This window comes from Zalophus californianus, chromosome 15 (assembly GCF_009762305.2).
Source record: "Zalophus californianus isolate mZalCal1 chromosome 15, mZalCal1.pri.v2, whole genome shotgun sequence".
In the NCBI taxonomy this organism is placed as follows: Eukaryota; Metazoa; Chordata; class Mammalia; order Carnivora; family Otariidae; genus Zalophus; species Zalophus californianus.
This window is the reverse complement of record NC_045609.1, coordinates 20,265,190-20,284,822: the sequence shown is the minus strand read 5'-3', so window position 1 is coordinate 20,284,822 and position 19,633 is coordinate 20,265,190. Positions and strand designations below refer to the sequence as shown.

The following is a 19,633-nucleotide window of genomic DNA, read 5'->3' as shown; positions in this document are numbered from 1 at the left end:
ACCATGAGAGACTATGGACTCTGAGAAACAATCTGAGGGTTTTAGAGGGGAGGGAGAGGGAGGGAGGGGTTAGCCCGGTGATGGGTATTAAGGAGGGCACATATTGTATGGAGCACTGGGTGTTATACGAAAATACTGAATCATGGATCACTACATCAAAAACTAATGATGTATGGTGACTAACATAACATAATAAAATTAAATTAAAAAGAAAAAGAAAAAATGAGAACTCAGGATTTATTCTCAACAGCATTCGTATATATCATACAGCAGTAACAACTATAGTTATGTTGTACATTACATCCATAGTACCTATTTATCTTGTAAGTGGAAGTTTGTATCTTTTGACCACTTTCCTCCAATTCCCCCTCCCATAATCCCATCCCAGGTCTGGTGATCATAAATCTGATTTCTTCTTCATTGAGTTCGGTAGGGTTTTTGTGGGTTTATTTTGCTTTGTTTTGTCTTGTTCTAGATTCTGCATGTGAAATCATACAGTATTTGTCTTTCTCTGACTTATTTTACTTAGCATAGTGCCCTCAAGGTCCATCCATGTTGTCTCTGGCAGGATTTCCTTCTTCTGCATGGTTGACTATTATCCCAATATGTGTGTACAGGATTAAATATATATATATATATATATATACATATATATATATATATATATACCCATTTGTATATATACCACTTCTTTATCCATTCATTCGTTGATGGACACTCAGGTTGTTTCTGTATCTTGGCTATTGTAAATAGTCCTGCTATTACCATTGGGGGTGCAGATATTTTTTAAATTAGTGTTTTCATTTCCTTTGGATATATTCTCAGAAGTACAATTTTTTGGATTATATAGTAGTTCTATTTTTAATTGTTTGAGGATCCTCCATACTTTGTTCTCTGTGGTTGTACCAATCCTGCTAACAGTGTGCGGGTGTTCCTTTTCATCCACATCCTTGCCACATTTGTTATCTCTTATCTCTTTTATTATCACCATTCTAACAGGTATGAGGAGATATCTCATTGTGGTTTTGATTTGCATTTCCCTAATGAGTAGTGATGTTGAGCATCTTTGTATATACTTACTGGCCATTCATATATCTTCTTTGGAAAACTGTCTATTCAAGTCCATTACCAATTTTTAAATTGGATTATTTGAGGTTTTGTTTTTGCTATTGAGTTGTATAATTTTTAATACAATTTGGATATGAACCCCTCATCAGATATATGGCTTGCAAATATTTTTTCCCATTCCATATGTTGTCTTTTCACTTTGTTGATTGTTTCTTTTGCTGTGCAGAAACTTTTTAGTTTGATATAGTCACACTTGTTTGTGCTTTTTTTCCTTGTGCTTTAGGTACCATATCAAAAAAAAATTGCCAATACCCATGTTAAGGAGATTTTTTTCCTATACTTTCTTCTAGAAGCTTCATGGTTTCAGGATTTATATGTAAGTCTTAAATCCATTTTAAGTTAATTATTGTGAGTGCTGTAAAATAGCACATTAGTTTCACTCTTTTACATGTGAATACCCAATTATAGGCATCATTTATGAAAGAGACTATCTTTTCACCATTGAGTTTTCTTGTCTCCCTCATCAAATATTAGTTGCCCATACATACAGTTGGACCCCAACTTATGATGTTTTGACTTACAATTTTTTACTTTATGATAGTGCAAAAGTGATACATATTCAGTAGAAACCATACTTTGAACTCTGAAATTTGATTTTTTTTTCCCTGGGCTAATCATATGTGACAAGATACTGTCTTGTGATTCTGGGAAGTGCCTATGAGCTGCAGCTCCTAGTAACCATATGATCTTGAGAGTAAACATCTGATACACTTAAAACCATTGTGTGCCCATACAACCATTCTGTTTTTCATTATCAGTACAGTATTCAGTAAATAACATGAGATATTCAATACTTTGTTATGAAATAGCTTTTGTGTTAGATGATTCTGCCCAACTGTAGGCTAACATAAGTGTTCAGAGAATGTTTAAAGTAGGGTAGACTAAGCAGGTCAGGCATATTAAATGCATTTTTGACTTATGGTATTTTCAAGTTATGATGGGTTTATTGGAATGTATCCCCATCATAAGTTGAGGAAGGTCTGTACTTGGGTTTGTTTTTGGGCTCTCAATTCTGTTCCATTGGTCTATTTTTTCTGTTTCTTGCCAGGACCATACTGTTTTGATTATTATAGCTTTATAGTATAACTTGAAAACAAGTGTGAAGCATGATGTCTCCTGCTTTGTTTTTTTTCAGAAATGCTTTGGCAATTCAGAATCTTTTGTGATTCCATATAAGTTTTAGAATTGTTTGTGCTACTTCTGTACAAAATGCCATTGGAAGCTTGATAGGGATTTCTTTAAATCTATAGATGGCTTTTGGTAATATTGACATTTTAACAATATTGATTCTTCTAGTCCATGAACACAAGATACCTTTCCATTTATTTGTGTTTCCTTTTGTTGTTTTCATCAATATCTTATCGTTTTCAGAGTAGAGTTCTTTCACTTCCTTGGTTAAATTTATTCCTAAATATTTTTATTGTTTCTTATGCTATTGTAAATGAGATTGATTCCTTCATTTATTTAATCAAATAATTCATTGTTAATGTACAGAAATGCTACTGATTTTTGTTAATTTTATATCTTGCAACCTTAGCTAATTTGTTGATTGGATCTAACAGGGGTTTTGATGAAATCTTTAGGATTTTCTTTATATAAAATCAACTTATGAGCAAATAGAGAGAATTTTACTTCTGCTTTCCTATTCTAATGTCTTTTATTTCTTTTTCTTGCCTGATTGCTTTGGCTAGGACTTCCACCACCGTGTTGAATAGAAATGGTGAGAATAGGCACTCTTATACTGTTCCTGATCTTAGAGGAAAATCTTTCAACCTTTCTCCACTGAGTATGATGTTAGCTATGGACTTGTCATATATGAACTTTATTATGTTGAGATACATTCCTTCTATACTTAATTTGTTAGTATTTTTATGAACAGATGTTGAATTACATCAGATATTTTTCGACATATATTGAGATGATTATATGATTCTGTTCTTTATCCCTGTTAATGTGATGTATCACATTAATTTGCAGATGTTGAACCACTCTTGCATCGCAGGGATAAATCCCACTTCATTGTGCCAAATGAACACTTTATTTTTTTAAAATATTTTATTTATTTATTTATTTATTTGAGAGTGAGTGAGAGAGAGAAAGAGAGAGAGCATGAGAAGGGGGAGGGAGAGAGGGAGAAGCAGACTCCCTGCTGAATGGGGTGCCTGATGTGGGGCTTGATCCTGAGACTCCAGGATTATGACCTGAGCCAAAGGCAGACACTTAACCAACTGAACCACCCAGGTGCCTTGTGCTGCTGAATTTGATTTACTAGTATTTAATTGAGAATTTTTACATTTATATTCCTCTGGAATATTGGCCTATAGTTTCCCTTTCTAGTGGTATCTTTTTCTGGCTTTGGTATCAGGTGAATGCTGGACTCATAACATGAGAGTTTGGGAGTGTTCCATCCTGTACAATTTTTTTTTAAGAATTTGAGAAGGATTGGCATTACTTTTTAAATGTTTGGTAGAATTTACCATTGAAGCCATCTGGTCCTGGGCTTTTCTTTGTTGGGTGATTTTTGATTACTGATTGAATCTATCGGTAATTGGTTTCTACAGATTTTTCTATTTCTTCCTGTTTTAGTCCTTTTAGATTGTATGTTTCTAAGTTTTTTCCCATTTCTTCTAAGATGTCCAGTTTGTTGGTGTATAGTTATTCATAGTAACCTCTTATGATCATTGGTATTTCTGTGGTATCAGTTGTAATGTCTTCTTTTTCATATATAGTTGTGTTGATTTGGCCCCTCTCTTTTTATCCTTGGTTAGTCTAGCTAAACATTTGTCAATTTTGTCTATATTTTCCAGGAAACAACTCTCAGTTTGGCAGATCTTTCTATTGTTTTCCTGTTCTCCATTTCCTTTATTTCTTCTTTAGTATTTTTTTATTCCTTCTGCTAACTATGTGCTTAATGTGTTCTTTGTTTCTGATTCTACCATAAAGGTTTTTATTTGGCATCTTTCTTCTTAATGTAGGCATTTACTACTATGTACTTCCCTCTTAGAATGGCTTTTGCTGCATCCCATACATTTTGGTATGCTCTGTTTCCATTTTTGTTTCTCAATATACTTTTTTTATTTCCCCTTTAATTTCTTCTTTGATTCATGTGTTGTTTAATTTCCACAAATTCATGAATTTTCCAGTTTTTCTCTTCTTTTTGATTTCTAGTTTCATACTATTGTGGTAAGGAAATATACTTGATATGACTTCAATCTTCTTGAATTTGCTAACTTTTTGTTCCATATGTGCTTGAGAAGAATATGTGTTCTGCTTTTGAGGGATAGAATGTTCTATATATAACTGATAGGACCATTTGGTCTATAGTGTTGTTCAATCCACTGTTTTCTTCTTGATTCTGTTTGGATGATCCATCCATTGTTCAGAGTTAGGGTATTAAGGTCTCAACTATTGTATTGCTCTTTATTTCTCCTTTTAGTTCTGTTAGTTTTTGCGTTATATGTTTAGCTACTCTGATTTGGGCACATAAATATTTACAATTGTTTTATCTTCTTCATGAGTTGACCCCTTTATCATTATATAGTGACCTTCTTTGTCTCTTTTTACCATCTTTAGTTGAAAGTTTATTTTGTCTGAAATTAGTATTGCACCCAGGGTTTTTTTCCTTTTTTCTTCCTCTCTTTCTTCCCTCCTCCTTTCCTTCCTTCCTTCTTTCTTTTTTCTTCTTCTTTTTTTTAGTTTTTGGTTACAATTTTCTTCAAATATCTTTTTCCATCCCTTCCCTCTCAGACTATGTGTGTATTTAAGACTAAAGTGAGTCTTTTGTAGACAGCATATCATTGGATCTTGTTTTTTAATCCATTCAACCATTCTGTACTTTTTTGACTGGAGAATTTAATATGCTTATATTTAATGTAATTATTAATAAGTAAAGACTAACAACTGGTATTTTGTTGTTTTCTGGTTGTTTTGTAGCTCCATTGTTCCTTGTGTCTTATCCTGCTGTCTTTGTGTATGTGTTTTGATATCTTTGGTATCTGTATGTTTCGACTTCTTTACCATGTTCTTTTGCATAATTGCTACAAGTTTTTCCCTTATGGTTATTATGAGGATTACATAAAATACCTTAAAATGTAACACCCTATTTTAAGCTAATAAAAAATTCAAAAGAATTCCTAAACTTTACATTTTTACTTCTCCTCCTCTTTGCATTTTAGATTATTGAGATTAAAATTTACATATTTTCATAGTGTAACTAATAACAGACTATTGTAGTTATAGATATCTTTACTGTTTTTAGCTTTTAAACTAGAGTTGTAGGTGAATTATGCACCATCATTACCACATTACAGAATCTAACTTTGTGTATTTACCATTATCAGTGAGTTTTATACTACCTTCTTATGTTTTTATGATGTTAATTGATATCCTTTTACTTTCACTCAAAGAACTTCTTTTAGAATTTCTTGTAAGGCAGGTCTACTGGTAATGAACTCCCTCAGCCTTTGTTTGTTCAGGAAAGTCTTTATCCTTCCTTCATTTCTGAAGAATAGCTTTATCAGGTATAGAATCTTTGGTGGACATTTTTTTCTTTAAATATTTTGAATATGTTATCTCATCCTATCCTAACCTAAAACATTTTTGTTGAGAAATCCACTGATCATCTTATAGTTTTCCTTTTGTATGTTCTCTTCTTTTTCTTGTTGCTCTTAGAATTCCATCTTTGTCTTTGTCTTTTGACAATTTAATTATAATGTGATTTTGTGAAGTGCTATTTAAGTTCAACCTATTTGGGGCTGAACATACTTCCCTTTCTTTCCTCTTCTTCTGGAATCCCCATAATGTAAATGTTGTTTGTTTTCATTGTATTCCAAAGGTCCTTTAAACTTTCTTTGCTCTTTTTAATTTTTTTTCTTTTTCTCCTCTGATTGGATCATTTCAAATGTCCTATTTTTCAGGTCACTTGTTCTTTCTTTTGCATGATCAAGTATGTTTTTGAAGCTCTCTACTAAATTTTGTAGTTTAGCAATTGTATTTTTCAACTTGAATTTTTGTTTGTTTTGATGGTTTCTACTTTTTTGTTGAACTTTTTTTGTTCATACCTTGTTTCCCTATTTTTATTTAGTTTTTTGTGTGTTCTTGTAGTTCACTAATCTTTAAGAGAATTATGGTGAATTCTTTGAAAGGCCATAGATTTTCATTTCTCTAGGGTCAGTTATTGGAGATTTTTGGTTTTCTTTGGTTGTTATATTTACCTGATTTTTTTGTAGTTCTTGATTATTTCCACTGATATTTGGGCATTTGAGTAAGTGGGTTCATCTTCTAGACATTACCGGTTCACTTTGGCAGAGACATTTTTTTACCATTCAGCTCAGTTTGGGTTTGGGGGCATGTCTGCTGGAAATGGTCTTTGGCAGGTGGGGCCTGCTCTTACGGTCCATTTTTGGACAAGGCAATCGTTTGAGCTTGTGATCAGGGATTGAAGGGTGTGCCACTGGTTAAGAATAGCTAGGTAGGACTATTGGCTTGTTCTATGCCCAAGAGTGGTTGTAAGAAGGACTCTGCAGTTGCCTGGAGACTGTGGTCAGGCTTACTAGACAATCCTGACTGGTTACTATACTCATATTAGGTGAGGCTAGGAATTATCTTTCTTGTCTTGGCAGGGGAACAGAATAAGACCCATGGCCAGTATGGGGACTTGTTTGGGGATTGGAATCAGGCAAAAGTGTATATTAAATTTCCTGGTCAGGTGAGGCTACCAGTTTTGCTCTGCAGATGGGGAAAGCCATGGCTATGCTCTCTGTTCAAGTATCAGTATAATGAGAGTTGTTGAAGAGGCTACATAGCTTCCTATGTGTCCTGGTTAGGTTCCCTGCTCAAGTAGTCTGAAAGCTGTATTCAGTAATAAGTGGTGCTATGAATTAGTTTCCCTGCCTGGGTGCAGAGGAAGTGGGAGCTCTAAAGCCAGTAAGGCTCTATATGGTCTTAAGCCAACACATGCCCCAAGTTTCCTAGCTGACCAGGACCACTGGCTTTGTACTGCATACCATCAGCTCTGCCTGTGCACCTCTTGGCTTGAGCATTGCTAGATTACATAACTTCCAGGTTTTCTCACCAACCCTTCTGCTCATATGGGGCCAAGAATCATGTTCCAAAGCAGTACATGGAGCCTGGCATGGGTAAACCATTCTCTAGGGCCAGAAAAACTTGTTATCTGAGGACCCAAATCAGGAATTCCTACACCCCACTGAGTTCCCTGTTCACTGTGTACCATCAAATTGGTTCCACAGAATGGTTGTTAGAAACTCCTCCCCCTTCTCTTTCATAATCAGATTTTCCATGGTTGAGCTCCATAGACTCCCCAGCAATCCTCGTGGGTGAGACCAGAGTATGGGCTCTGACGAAGTGACCCAAAACACTAGGAGGGGGTTGGAATACCCCCCCTTTTCCCACTGGAGGAACCGTAGGCTCAGGAGAGACCTTTCCATATGATGCTGTGTTGACCTGGGGGAGGGGCAATGCCATCAACTTGTAGCCACTTCTCTTACCTTTCCAGTGCAGTCTGTCTTGATCTCTGTGATACAGGAGTGCTTCAGCTTCACCTCCATGTTTTAGATGTGTCTTGTTCATGACTATTTGTCAGTTCTTTTTGTGAGATAGAGCAAACTCAGGAATGATCTATGTCACCCTCTTGGTGATATCACTCTCCAGCTCATTTCTTTTTAGCACTAAATCATAGTCCATTGTCTGAATATACCACAGGTTATCTGAAAATTTTTAAAGTCATCATGTGATTGATTCAGATTGGTCTATATACCCCCCTCCAACTCCCAGCTGGTTTGTCACTCTGATGCAATCAAACTATTATCACCATCACTGCTTACATTTGTTAGTGGCCTCCTATGTTCCCAATGTTCAGCTGAGAGCTTTGCACACTTTTATGCTGCATGATACAACAATTCTTTGACTTATATCCTATTGTCATCTCATTTACAGATAAGAAAACAGGCTTAGAGATGGAACTGATGGTGGTCAAGGTCACATACCTAAAGCGGACTTGGCTGGAACCATCATTTTTCCATTCCCAGAAGATACTGCAGAGCGTGGCACACAGTTGCATCTTAGAAAATAATTTTGCAATGAATGAACACAAATATTTCTCTGGATAAACCATTGTTCTAATAGAATTAAAGACCAGGGGTTCTCAGGACATGAAATGGAAGAGAATGCCTTCTGTCTGCTCTATACTCTCTGGAACACAGATGCTTTGCAATATCTCAGAGCCATTTCATAAATGGAAAACTGGAAGCCAATTGAAGCTAATTCCTGAAGGAGATTAGAGCTATGAAAAGAACTTAGACTCCCTGGTTTCTATACCAACCTCTTCTCGGGCCAACAAAAGTCCTCACTGCTAAGTGTGTTATTTAGCGGATCTGACTCCCAATGCACTCCAGAATGATCTTCAACTGTCAGCTAGTTTCCCAATTGATCCTACTTATGCTTTGTTTTTGTTCTAAGTGCCATTTCCCCCTTTCAATTTGAGGCTATTCTCACTAATTCATATTGGTTTTATCATTTGGTCTTTGACACACATGTCAGGCCAAATATCAGAACAAATGTGCACAGAGCAATTATAGCGGATGGATCATGCTGTGAAATGACACTGAGCTGTAGCAGAGCATACTCTTTGCCTATTTCAAGAACAACAAATTCCACATTCAGAAAAAAACACAACTGGATCTCATAAGTCTTCCATCCTTTCACTTTCTGCCTTAATTTCATCATCTCTAGGACCTCCTCCACTATGACTGGGTATGAAGTGGAACACATTAAGCAGCAGCAGAAAGAAAAAATGCTGGTCACTTCCATTTCTCTGTAGCCTCTCCTCATTTTCCATCAAGTACCCTGGAATTCAATTCATGTGGCAAATATTTGCTAAACTCTTACTATTCCACAGTCGTTATTTTAGACACCATCCTACCATCAATGCGGCAATAGAAAGAAGAATGAACGCTGTATTACAAGGTAGCATTTGATCAACCATGTTAGACACACAGAGGTACAGGACTTCAAAGGAGGAATAAGATACTTCCACACAATCATGAAAGCTGCATGGTAGAGCTGCCATTTGAATTGGGCCTGCAGAAATGGATAAGATTTCTACAACCAGAGAGTGTCAGGCAGGACATTCCAGGCTGAGGGAATGGCATGAACAAATCATGGACATGGAGAATGTGCTCAAGGAAGGTCCAGCTGTTTAATTCAGCTGGATAGAGTGTATGTCATATGTCTTGGAAGATGAGACTGAAATGGACTGTGGAGGATGTTGAAAATAGATGACTTGGACCTTGATCTGCAGAAGTGGGGAGTGTTGAGGTGGAGACAGTTTTCCTGTCTGTCACCTCAAATTTCTAGACAAGCTCACATCTAGGGAAGGAGTGTGATTCCTTTTTCTTTTCTGTATGTTCATCCCTCCCTATGGCTCCTCCCAACAAGAGAAAATTTAATTGTAAATTTAATTGGTAGAGCTTATAGCCTTCAACTGATCTGTTTTTCCTAGTGGGCTGCTGAGCCTCACAGAATTCAGGCCTCAGACTGCCTCCTATCATTTCTTGTCCCTGACCAGTGGGCCCTATTCCACTTCCTCTTCCTACTTCCTGTGTCCCTGTGATAAGTCCCCAGAGCCCAGTGCCTAGGAATGAACCAAGACTGCTCCAACCCAGTCTGACTCCAACATTAGACTGGTTCAACCCAACCACCCGGGGTCAAGGGGAAAATAACAGATGTCTCATTCTACTTCTCAGTTCAACCATGTTCCCAAACTCAGTTCTATATGGGAAGGGGAACTGGGGTTAATATTAGCTATTAATAAGGAGAAGCACTTCATTTCCTATTTAGATACTATCCTGTGACACCTTCCTATACTGCTCTTACTTTCCCTTTTGGGTGAAACAAACCATTCTCCCAAGGGATGACCTATACACCAACAATTATAATGCCCATTGTTCTTTCACTGTACACCAGGAGAGAAGGTGTCCATCACTTCCTTGTCCTATGGTTCCTTCAGGCAACAATGCTGTTAAGTAAAACTGGGAAGCAATATGGGTATGCAACTGCATGAAATTTCTAATATCTACCCTGATTTCTATGAAAGTGGTAAAAAAATAAACAGACTATGAGGTATACCCAAGAACCCTATGATCACACAGGTTCCATTTAACTATTCACAGAACTCATGTTCTTCCCTTTAACCTCATTCTTCATATCTGTGGATAAACTGTCCTCAAATCTGTCACTGGAGTTACCACCAGGACAACACCTTTAATAACTATTCATTTGTATTTGGGTATTTTTCTCATGATAATTTTGGTAACATGCCATCAGATATGTCCCACCCTTATGCAGGAGCACCTCTACTCTTAATTTTCATAGTGTTCTCACATTAATTTGTAGATACATAATTCAAAAATTATGCAGATCTCTTTCCTTATTTCTTTTTCCATAATGTCTTGTAATCTCCCCCCCTTTACTCTGTATTTACAAACTTCACCCATTGTATTTCTTCTTAGTAACCCTGCTACATTTCCCCTTTCAACTCAGAATTTTCAGTCGAATCAATACTAACTTCTCAGCAACCCCAATCTACCTTCCTAAATATCTTAGCTTTCTCCAAAAAGGGCCATTTGTGATATCTATTCTTTTTGTCCTTTTCCTCTCATATACATTGCAAAAATAATATGGCACTAAAGAATTGTGAACACTCCATTATAATTATCTCTCCCTTAAAGCAATTAAAATATTACCTGTCCAACCCCTTCTTCCAAACAATGACATCCTCTTACAGAACTTTCTGCCACATCAAAAGCAATATTTTTTTTAATTCCATAGCTTCAATCTATTTCTTTATTCCATTGTTCTGCATAATGAACATATTGTCATTGTCCAGAGTACTTTTAATTATTGGACCACCTCTTCTAAACGTAAGCTTTCTTGATTCTTGGCTACCTGGGAGCTGAAAGGTAAACTTTCTTGTTTTCATTTCATTTCAACACCCTCCAGAGTGTGAAGAGAAGATGGGACTCTCTGGTGGTATTTGTGAGTGCTGCAACCATATCTTTTCCTGCTGATGATTATGAGTCTGAGGCTGCTTATGATCCCTATGCTTGCCAGGGCAATTATAATCTGCACACAGGAGATCCAAAGCAGGATCTGGCTTATGAACATTAGTATGAACAGTAGACCTATCAGGTGATCCTCAAAGTAATCAAAAACTTCATCTAGTGTTTCCACAAAACCATCTCAGATCTGATTGACCAGGAGGTGTATGAGCTGCAGGCCAGCCATGTATCCAGTAATGTCATTGACCAAAAGTTGTATGAGATCGAGGACATCTGTGACAGCTGAACAAAGCTGACTGAAAGATTCTTCAAGAATATACCCTGGCCTGAGACTGAAGCCCTTGTTCCACAGGTTGGCAACAGTGCTGTCTTCCTGATTTTGTACAAAGAATTATATTACAGGCAGGTATATGCCAATGTCAGTGAGGGAGCCTCCTTGGAGCAGGGGTCTGAATCATATACAACTACTGCAATCTCTTCAAAAACATTCTTAATGCTAATGGTTCTGTTCCCCTTGAACTACCCAACCTGTGGTTCTGGGATAACATCAATGAGTTCATCTATCAGTTTCAGTCTATCGCTTCTCGGCCTTTTGGCTAAGATCAAGTGTATCAGTTTCAGTCTTTCAGTCAGTACCGCTGTAAGACTGATGAGAAGTCAGAGGAGGAGACTGACTTCCTTTGTTCTAATTCCAAAATCTGGAATGTTCATAGTGCCCTCAATGTTCTTCACTTCTTGGTAGACAAGTCCAACATTAACTGACAGTTGGAGAGGTACACAAGTGGAGGTGACTCTGAGAGTGTGGCTGGGGAGTATGGACAGCACTCCTTATATAAGAAGCTTGGCTACTTCAGCCTGGTGGGTCTTCTGCATCTGCACTTCTATTGGGATTTTACCACCAGGTCATCAAGGTACTAGAGAATATCAAACTGAACAAGAAGAGCATGTATTTTTGTGTGCCTAAGTGCCAGGTCACCACATACTATAACATCAGTTTTGCATATTTGATAATGTGTTGCTAACAGGATGCTATCTGGATCATTGCCAACATCCTCTTCTATATCCAGAGGACTGAAGAGCATGTTTCAGAGGACCACATATAAGTATGAGATGATTAATAAATAGAATAAGCAGATGCATGTGCTGCTGGCCATCATCCTCACTATGTACCCCATGCAAATTGACAAGAACATTCACCTCCTGCTGTGGGAGAAATACAGAACCCCAGGTCTATGAGGAAATTTTAAGATACTCCTGTCCCAAATTACTGTCACCTGTAGTGCCCAACTATGGCCATGTGCACCCCAACTACACAAGGAAACCTTGGAGCAGATGAAGGTGTTTTCTGATGAAGTGCAAGAGCAGGCTTCCTCAAGCTCTACACCACCATGCCTATAGACAAGCTGGCTGGGTTCCTGGACCTCACAGAGTGGGAGTTCCATGTCAGCTCCTTGTCTTCAAACACAAAATGAAGAACCTAGTCTGGACCAGGGTCATCTCTGCTCTAGATGGCAAATTTCAGTCAGCCTCTGAGGTTGAATTCTGCATTGGTAAGGACATGATCTATATTGCACACACCAAGGGTGCCAGGCCCTATGGGGATTTCTTCATCTGGAAAATACACAAATCTGAGGAGCTCAGTCAAACCCTGAAGAAGACGGGGCAGAGATCCTGAGTTATATTCACATTCTTGTTAGGTACCTGTTTTGAAGTCTTTGTAGGTGGGGTGTATTTTTTCACCATGAGCCCTTACTTATATCAGACATCAGCCATTCCACTGAGTTGAGGTTTATTTGAATTAAGGACTGAAATGTTTTAAATAGACCTCAGTAAAGGATCTTCTTTGGAAAAAGAGAGAAAGAAGATGGGAAATATATTGCCCTAGAACTATACCCTTGCCACGCTCTCTAGCTTGAGCAGCCCTAACATCTGTTTGCATTTTCCCTGTAGTCAAGGACCCAGGTCTCTGCTGCTGCCATCTCTTCTGCTACTGAGTTCAGGTCCTGGTGAATCAGCTGGTCTTGACCCTTCAGTATCTCTTGAGCATGTCACATCAGTGCACTGCTTATTCCCATAATGTATACCATCTGTTTAGGGGTCACTGATCATCCCTGAAATATGAAATACCAAAGACTCTCCTGGAACCATGCATGTCAGACCCAGAAACATATGGGAGTTGATATCCAGGGGAGCAAAAATATGACCAACTGGATACAGGATGAGAATGAGCTCCTCTTTCTTTCTTTGCTCCCTAACTCTAAAGGCTGGATTGGAGAGGCAAGAGATCTCTACGGCTGCCCAAAAGACTTCCTGCATGACCCTTTGATCATCTTGTTACAAAATTGTGGTCAGCTTGGGAATATATTACCTTACTTTCTTTTTTATTTAAATTCAATTAGCAAACATATAGTACATCATTAGTTTCAGATATAGAGTTCAATAATTTATCAGTGGGGTATAACACCCAGTGGTCATCACATCACATGCCCTCAATGCTAATCACCCAATTACCCCATCCACCCACCCACCAACCCTCCAGCCATCCTCAGTTTGTTTCCTGTAGTTAAGAGTCTCTCATGGTTTTTCTCCCTTTCTGATGACTTCCCATTCTGTTTTCTCTCCCTTCCCCATCTTCCTCTGTGCTGTTTCTTATTTTCCACATGAGTGAAACCATATGATAATTGTCTTTCTCTGATTGACTTATTTCACAAAACATAATACCTTCCAGTTCCATCCATGTAGATGTAAATAGTAACTATTCATCCTTTCTGATGGCTGAAAAATATTCAATTGTATACATGAACCACATCTTCTTTTTTTTATTATGTTATGTTAATCACCATACATTACATCATTAGTTTTTTTTAATTTTTTATTGTTATGTTAATCACCATATATTACATAATTTGTTTTGGTGTACTGTTCCATGATTCATTGTTTGTTCATAACACCCAGTGCTCCATGCAGAACGTGCCCTCTTTAATACCTATCACCAGGCCAACCCATGTTCCAACCCCCACTCCCCTCTAGAACCCTCAGTTTGTTTTTCAGAGTCCATCATCTTTCATGGTTCGTCTCCCCCTCCAATTTCTCCCCTTCATTCTTCCCTTCCTGCTATCTTCTTCTTTTTTTTTTTAACGTATAATGTATTATTTGCTTCAGAGGTACAGATCTATGATTCAACATTCTTGCACACTTCACAGCGTTCATCATAGCACATACCCTCCCCAATGTCTATCACCCAGCCACCCCATCCCTCCCACCCCCCACCACTCCAGCAACCCTCAGTTTCCTGAGATTAAGAATTCTTCATATCAGTAAGGTCATATGATACGTGTCTTTCTCTGATTGACTTATTTCGCTCAGCATAATACCCTCCAGTTCCATCCACATCGTTGCAAATGGCAAGATGTCATTCTTTTTGATGGCTACATAATATTCCATTATATATATATATATATGTATATATATATATATATATGTCGGGAGCCATGAGCAACAAAGGGGTTAATCGGGTAGAGCAAAGTCTCCCTGATCCCTTTGAACCATGGCCACCTGACTGCCCCCATACAAAAACATGTTGTACTGGCTAGCTTGAGTTGTATACAGGCCAAGAAAGCCACAGTGTTATTGATAAGCCCTGAAAAATAGCGCACCAGGCCCTTTGAAGGCATGGGAGGAAACTATGTCCTTGAGGAACCTGGCCTTGGACCAAAAACTTGGGACGGAGCCAGGAGAGGGCAGGGAGAAAACTGTGGAACTTGTTTATGTCCTACTGTTATCTAACCTGAACTTATAAAAAGTGTGTAAGTAAGAATAAAGTTGTTGCTCGCGGCATCCCCGTGGGCAACCCTCCTGTTCCCATACTTTTATGTTTCATTCTCTTACCCTCACCCCTGTTCGACCTTGCACGCGGGCCATGGCAAGTGGCGCCCGAACAGGGACCTGAGCACATGAAAGAGGATCCTGGACACTGACGTCGCAAGCAACCAGGTAAGAGAACCGGTCGTTTAACCGGCATGACAGGAGTAAGAAATTATGGGACAAAGTCAGTCCGCTAGTCATGCATATTTTCTGCGGACCCTGCAGATTTTATTGGCAGAGAGAGGGCATAAGGTGTCTTCCTCCACACTGCAGGAATTTTTCAGGAACATAAAAGATTTGTGCCCTTGGTTCCCACTAGAAGGAACAGCAAACCCAGAGGATTGGAGACGGATGGGCCAAGAGATGAAAAATCAAATAAAGTTGCGGGGCTCCGGTGCCTTGCCGCCCAATACAATGGGCCTCTGGTCTCATATTTGTGAAATCCTGGAGCCACAACAAAAAATTGAGCTGATATCTTTAAAATCATGGGTTGAAGATGAGGAAAAAGATCCTATTAAAGTGCCCCTGACTCCCACTGGGGTGTCCTCTTTTGAGATCCTGGGCAATGATGCTAACATACCCACCCAGGATCCTTTCCCTCCTCCACCACCGCCTATACCCTTGGCGGGGAAAGCCCCTAAGGCTCAGAGTGGTGGGGATGAATTTGGCGACGATGATGTTTATCTTGATGATGACCCCATTCTGACTATGCCCACATCGTTGAAATCGGTCCTGCCTGCAGTCACAGCCTCTGGGCAGGGGATCAATTCTGTGACTAAGTGTACTCAAACTAGCATACTGCAGGCTTTTCCCATTATGACCAATCAGCAGAGCGCTGCTCAGTCTCCTGTGTCCGGCATTAGCCCTTTACAGAGGACTTTACTAACAGCGCAGCAGGCAGGAGAAGACGTGGGAGAATTTAATGCCTACCCAGTAACCTTACAGGGAGGCCAACGGACATATACTGCCCTAAATTTTAAAATGTTAAAAGACTTAAAGGCTGCTTGTAGTCAGTATGGAGCCACTGCTCCCTTTACCCTATCTATGATGGAAAACCTTACCAGAGAAGCTCTTTGCCCGGGAGATTGGAAGGTTATTGCCCGGGCTTGCCTTAATGGGGGAGATTATCTATTGTGAAAGGCCGAATTCGAGGAAAAATGTAACAATCTGGCTATCTATAACAGAAGGACCCAAATCCCTGTCACATATGAGATGTTGGCTGGTATTGGGGCTTATTATGAAGTGGGTAACCAAATACATTTCCCTGAGATTGCCTATGTTCAAATCAATGAGGCTGTTTTGACTGCATGGAAAAAGTTACCGACCACTGGCACAAGGACAGAGGAATTATCTAAAATAAGACAGGGGCCCGATGAACGCTATCAAGACTTTGTTTCACGGCTATTACAAGCCGTGAATAGGATTATTGTGGACGGAGAGGCAGGAACTATTATAGTGAAGCAGCTAGCCTTTGAGAATGCTAATTCAGCATGCCAAGTGGCCATAAGGCCTTGGAAGTCCACGGGCACCCTTGAGGATTTTTTGCGGCTGTGTGCAGACATTGGTCCCAGTTATGTACAAGGAGTGACCTTAGCAGCAGCCCTTCGAGGAATTCCTCCGCAGCAGCTGCATACACAACTTCTTAAAAAACAAAAGGGAAAGTCCCCAATGAATTCTAAAGCTCGCATGCCCTGCTTTCTATGCGGGGAACTTGGACACTTTCGTAATGAGTGCCCTAAGAGCTCAAGGCAAGCCCCATCTTTCAACTTTCCCTCGGGGAACCCCCCTAATAAGCCACAGCCACCTTCTGTATGTCCCAGGTGTATGCGGGGACGGCACTGGGCCAATGAGTGTCGATCAAAAACTGACCGCTTTGGCCGCCCCCTGCAGCAGGGAAACTCCCAACGGGGCTTCCCGCAGCCCCACCAAACAATAGCGGCAATGCTCTCTCCCCCATCTCTGAGGTCAGAGCCAACACGGCCGACCTCCCTGGGATTGAATCCCTTCACCGAGGCACCCCAGCCAGTGCAGGATTAGATCTGGCCCCAAATAGTTCTGTTTATTTAGAAGCTGGCATGCCCCCTCAGCCAATAAGTACAGGGATATGGGGACCTCTCCCCCCAAACACATGGGGCTTACTATTGAGTAGGTCTAGTTAGACCCTTAAGGGCTTAATAGTATATCCAGGAGTCATTGATGAAGATTACACTGGGGAAATTAAAATAATGGTTAGCTTACAACAAGGCACTATAACTTTGCAACCTAGTGTGCCCATTGCCCAATTGATACTACTTCCCCGTTTAGACACAGATAATCCATCATTGAAAGCTAAGCGAGGATCTAAAGGCTTTGGGTCAACTGATGCCTATTGGTTACAAAAGATTACAAAAGATAAACCCCTATTAACTCTGTCTATCAATGGTAAGATTTTCCAGGGACTCATAGACACGGGGGCCGATGTCTCTGTATTGACTCAGAAACAATGGCCTTCCTCCTGGCCCTTGCAGGACGCCATCACCCCTATAAGGGGAGTAGGATTGGCCTCAGCACCCAAGATAAGCTCCAATCATCTTATTTGGAAATCTGATGATGGTCTGTCGGGAACTTTCCAACCTTTTGTTCTTGACATAGATCTCAACCTGTGGGGGCGAGATATACTCTCAGAAATGGGGCTAACCTTGGAAACTGCCAACGTCCCACAGGTGTTCCAAAATCAGGTTGTGAAAAATATTATGTGTAACATGGGCTACGAACCAGGAAAAGGGCTTGGCAAGGGGCTTCAAGGTAACATTGAGCTTCTTTGCTATGTCCCCAAATATGATAGAACGGGCCTGGGTTTTTCCCAGGGTCATTGATCCGACCTCATGCCCTACCGATAGAATGGACCACCACCCGGCCAGTTTGGGTAGATCAATGGCCCTTACCTGAGGAGAAACAAAAGGCCGCCCAAAAACTCATAACTGAGCAACTTTCTCTTGGTCATTTGGAACCATCTTGTAGCCCATGAAACACACCCATTTTTGTAATAAAAAAAAAATCAGGTGAATGGCGCCTGCTACAGGATCTAAGAGCTGTAAATCTTGTAATGAAACCCATGGGGGCATTACAGCCCGGTCTTCCTGCCCCTTCCGCTATCCCTTTAAATTACCATTTGTTGGTGGCGGATTTGAAAGATTGCTTCTTTACCATTCCTCTAACTGCTGATGACTGTAAGAAGTTTGCCTTCTCGGTACCCTCCACAAATTTACAAGCCCCCTATAAAAGATATCAATGGAAAGTCCTGCCTCAAGGCATGGCAAACAGCCCAACTCTTTGCCAAGAGTATGTGAGCAGGGCTCTTGCACCCTTACGGAAAAATTTCCCTCAAGTTTACTACATCCACTACATGGATGATATTCTTTTGGCTGCAGAAACCGAGCGTATGTTGACTGCCGCCTTCCGTCATCTCTTACAATGTTTGGAACAATATAATCTGGTCCTCTCCCCTGACAAAATACAACGTACGGCCCCTTTTGAATATCTGGGGCATATAATAGAAAAGCAAACTATTAAACCTCAGAAGGTTCAAATACGAACCCAGTCCCTAGTGACCTTAAATGATTTTCAAAAACTGATGGGAGACATAAATTGGATTAGACCCGCTTTAAATCTAACTACAAAACAATTGACCCCCTTGTTTGATATCTTAAAAGGTGATGCTGATCCATCTTCACCTCGTACCTTAACACCTGCAGCCCAACAAGCCTTAGAGCTAATCAATTCTCAGATCTCCAATGCTCAGATAACTAAAGTGGACATCAATTTACCACTGTACTTAATACTTTTACTCCCCGAACAATTGCCAATGGCCGTTATTTGGCAGCCTCATGGCCCTTTAGAATGGCTGCATCTTGCCCTTCATCAGCTTCATATGATAAATTTGACATCTGACTTAATTGCCATGTTAGTATGTAAAGGCAGGACCCGAACAATACAACTGTTCGGAAGAGAACCTAATTATCTCATATTGCCAATGCTAACCAAAAACCAATATGAACATCTTTTGCAACATCATTTAGCATGGCAAACTGCCTTTGCATCCTATCCAGGCCAAATAAACTTCCATTTACCCTCAGATAAACTCCTGCAATTTCTGGCCAAAACTGCCATTTGTGCTCAAAAAATCATTGTTCCCCAGCCACTTCCTTCTGCCTTTACTGTTTTCGTAGATGCAGACAAAAGAGGAAATATTGCCATACATGCTGTCTCACCACAACATAAGAATACTCAGCACCTGCATTATGACACTTCCTCTGTGCAGAGAGCAGAACTCAAAGCGATTGCACTCGCTCTAGAGCGCTACACTCAACCCCTCAACTTATTTACCGATAGTCAATACGCTGCCAGAACAGTCCCACAGCTACCTGAGGCCTACATACTGTCCAATGATGAAGAATTATTCCATCTATTCAAGTCAATCCAGCTCCTCTTATTACAGAGGCAGCACCCTCTGTTTATAACACACATCAGAGCTCACTCTAACCTTCCTGGCCCCCTAGCGGAGGGCAATCGCATAGCTGATGAAA

General features: G+C 39.8%; 1 protein-coding gene and 1 pseudogene across 1 annotated transcript; both read left to right on the top strand.

Annotated features, from left to right (window-relative positions):
- The first annotated feature begins 11,410 nt into the window (after positions 1-11,410).
- LOC118356316 lies at positions 11,411-12,879 on the top strand (annotated as a pseudogene).
- Positions 12,880-17,293: 4,414 nt separating this feature from the next.
- On the top strand, positions 17,294-17,923 carry LOC118356315 (endogenous retrovirus group K member 25 Pro protein-like). Its single transcript, XM_035724128.1, has one exon. It carries the CDS (start codon positions 17,294-17,296, stop codon positions 17,921-17,923), a length of 630 nt encoding a protein of 209 aa, XP_035580021.1.
- Positions 17,924-19,633: the final 1,710 nt, after the last annotated feature.

Coding starts and splice junctions, on each gene's coding strand:
- LOC118356315 (XM_035724128.1), top strand. CDS start 17,294: ATGGTTAGCTTACAACAAGGCACTATAACTTTGCAACCTAGTGTGCCC.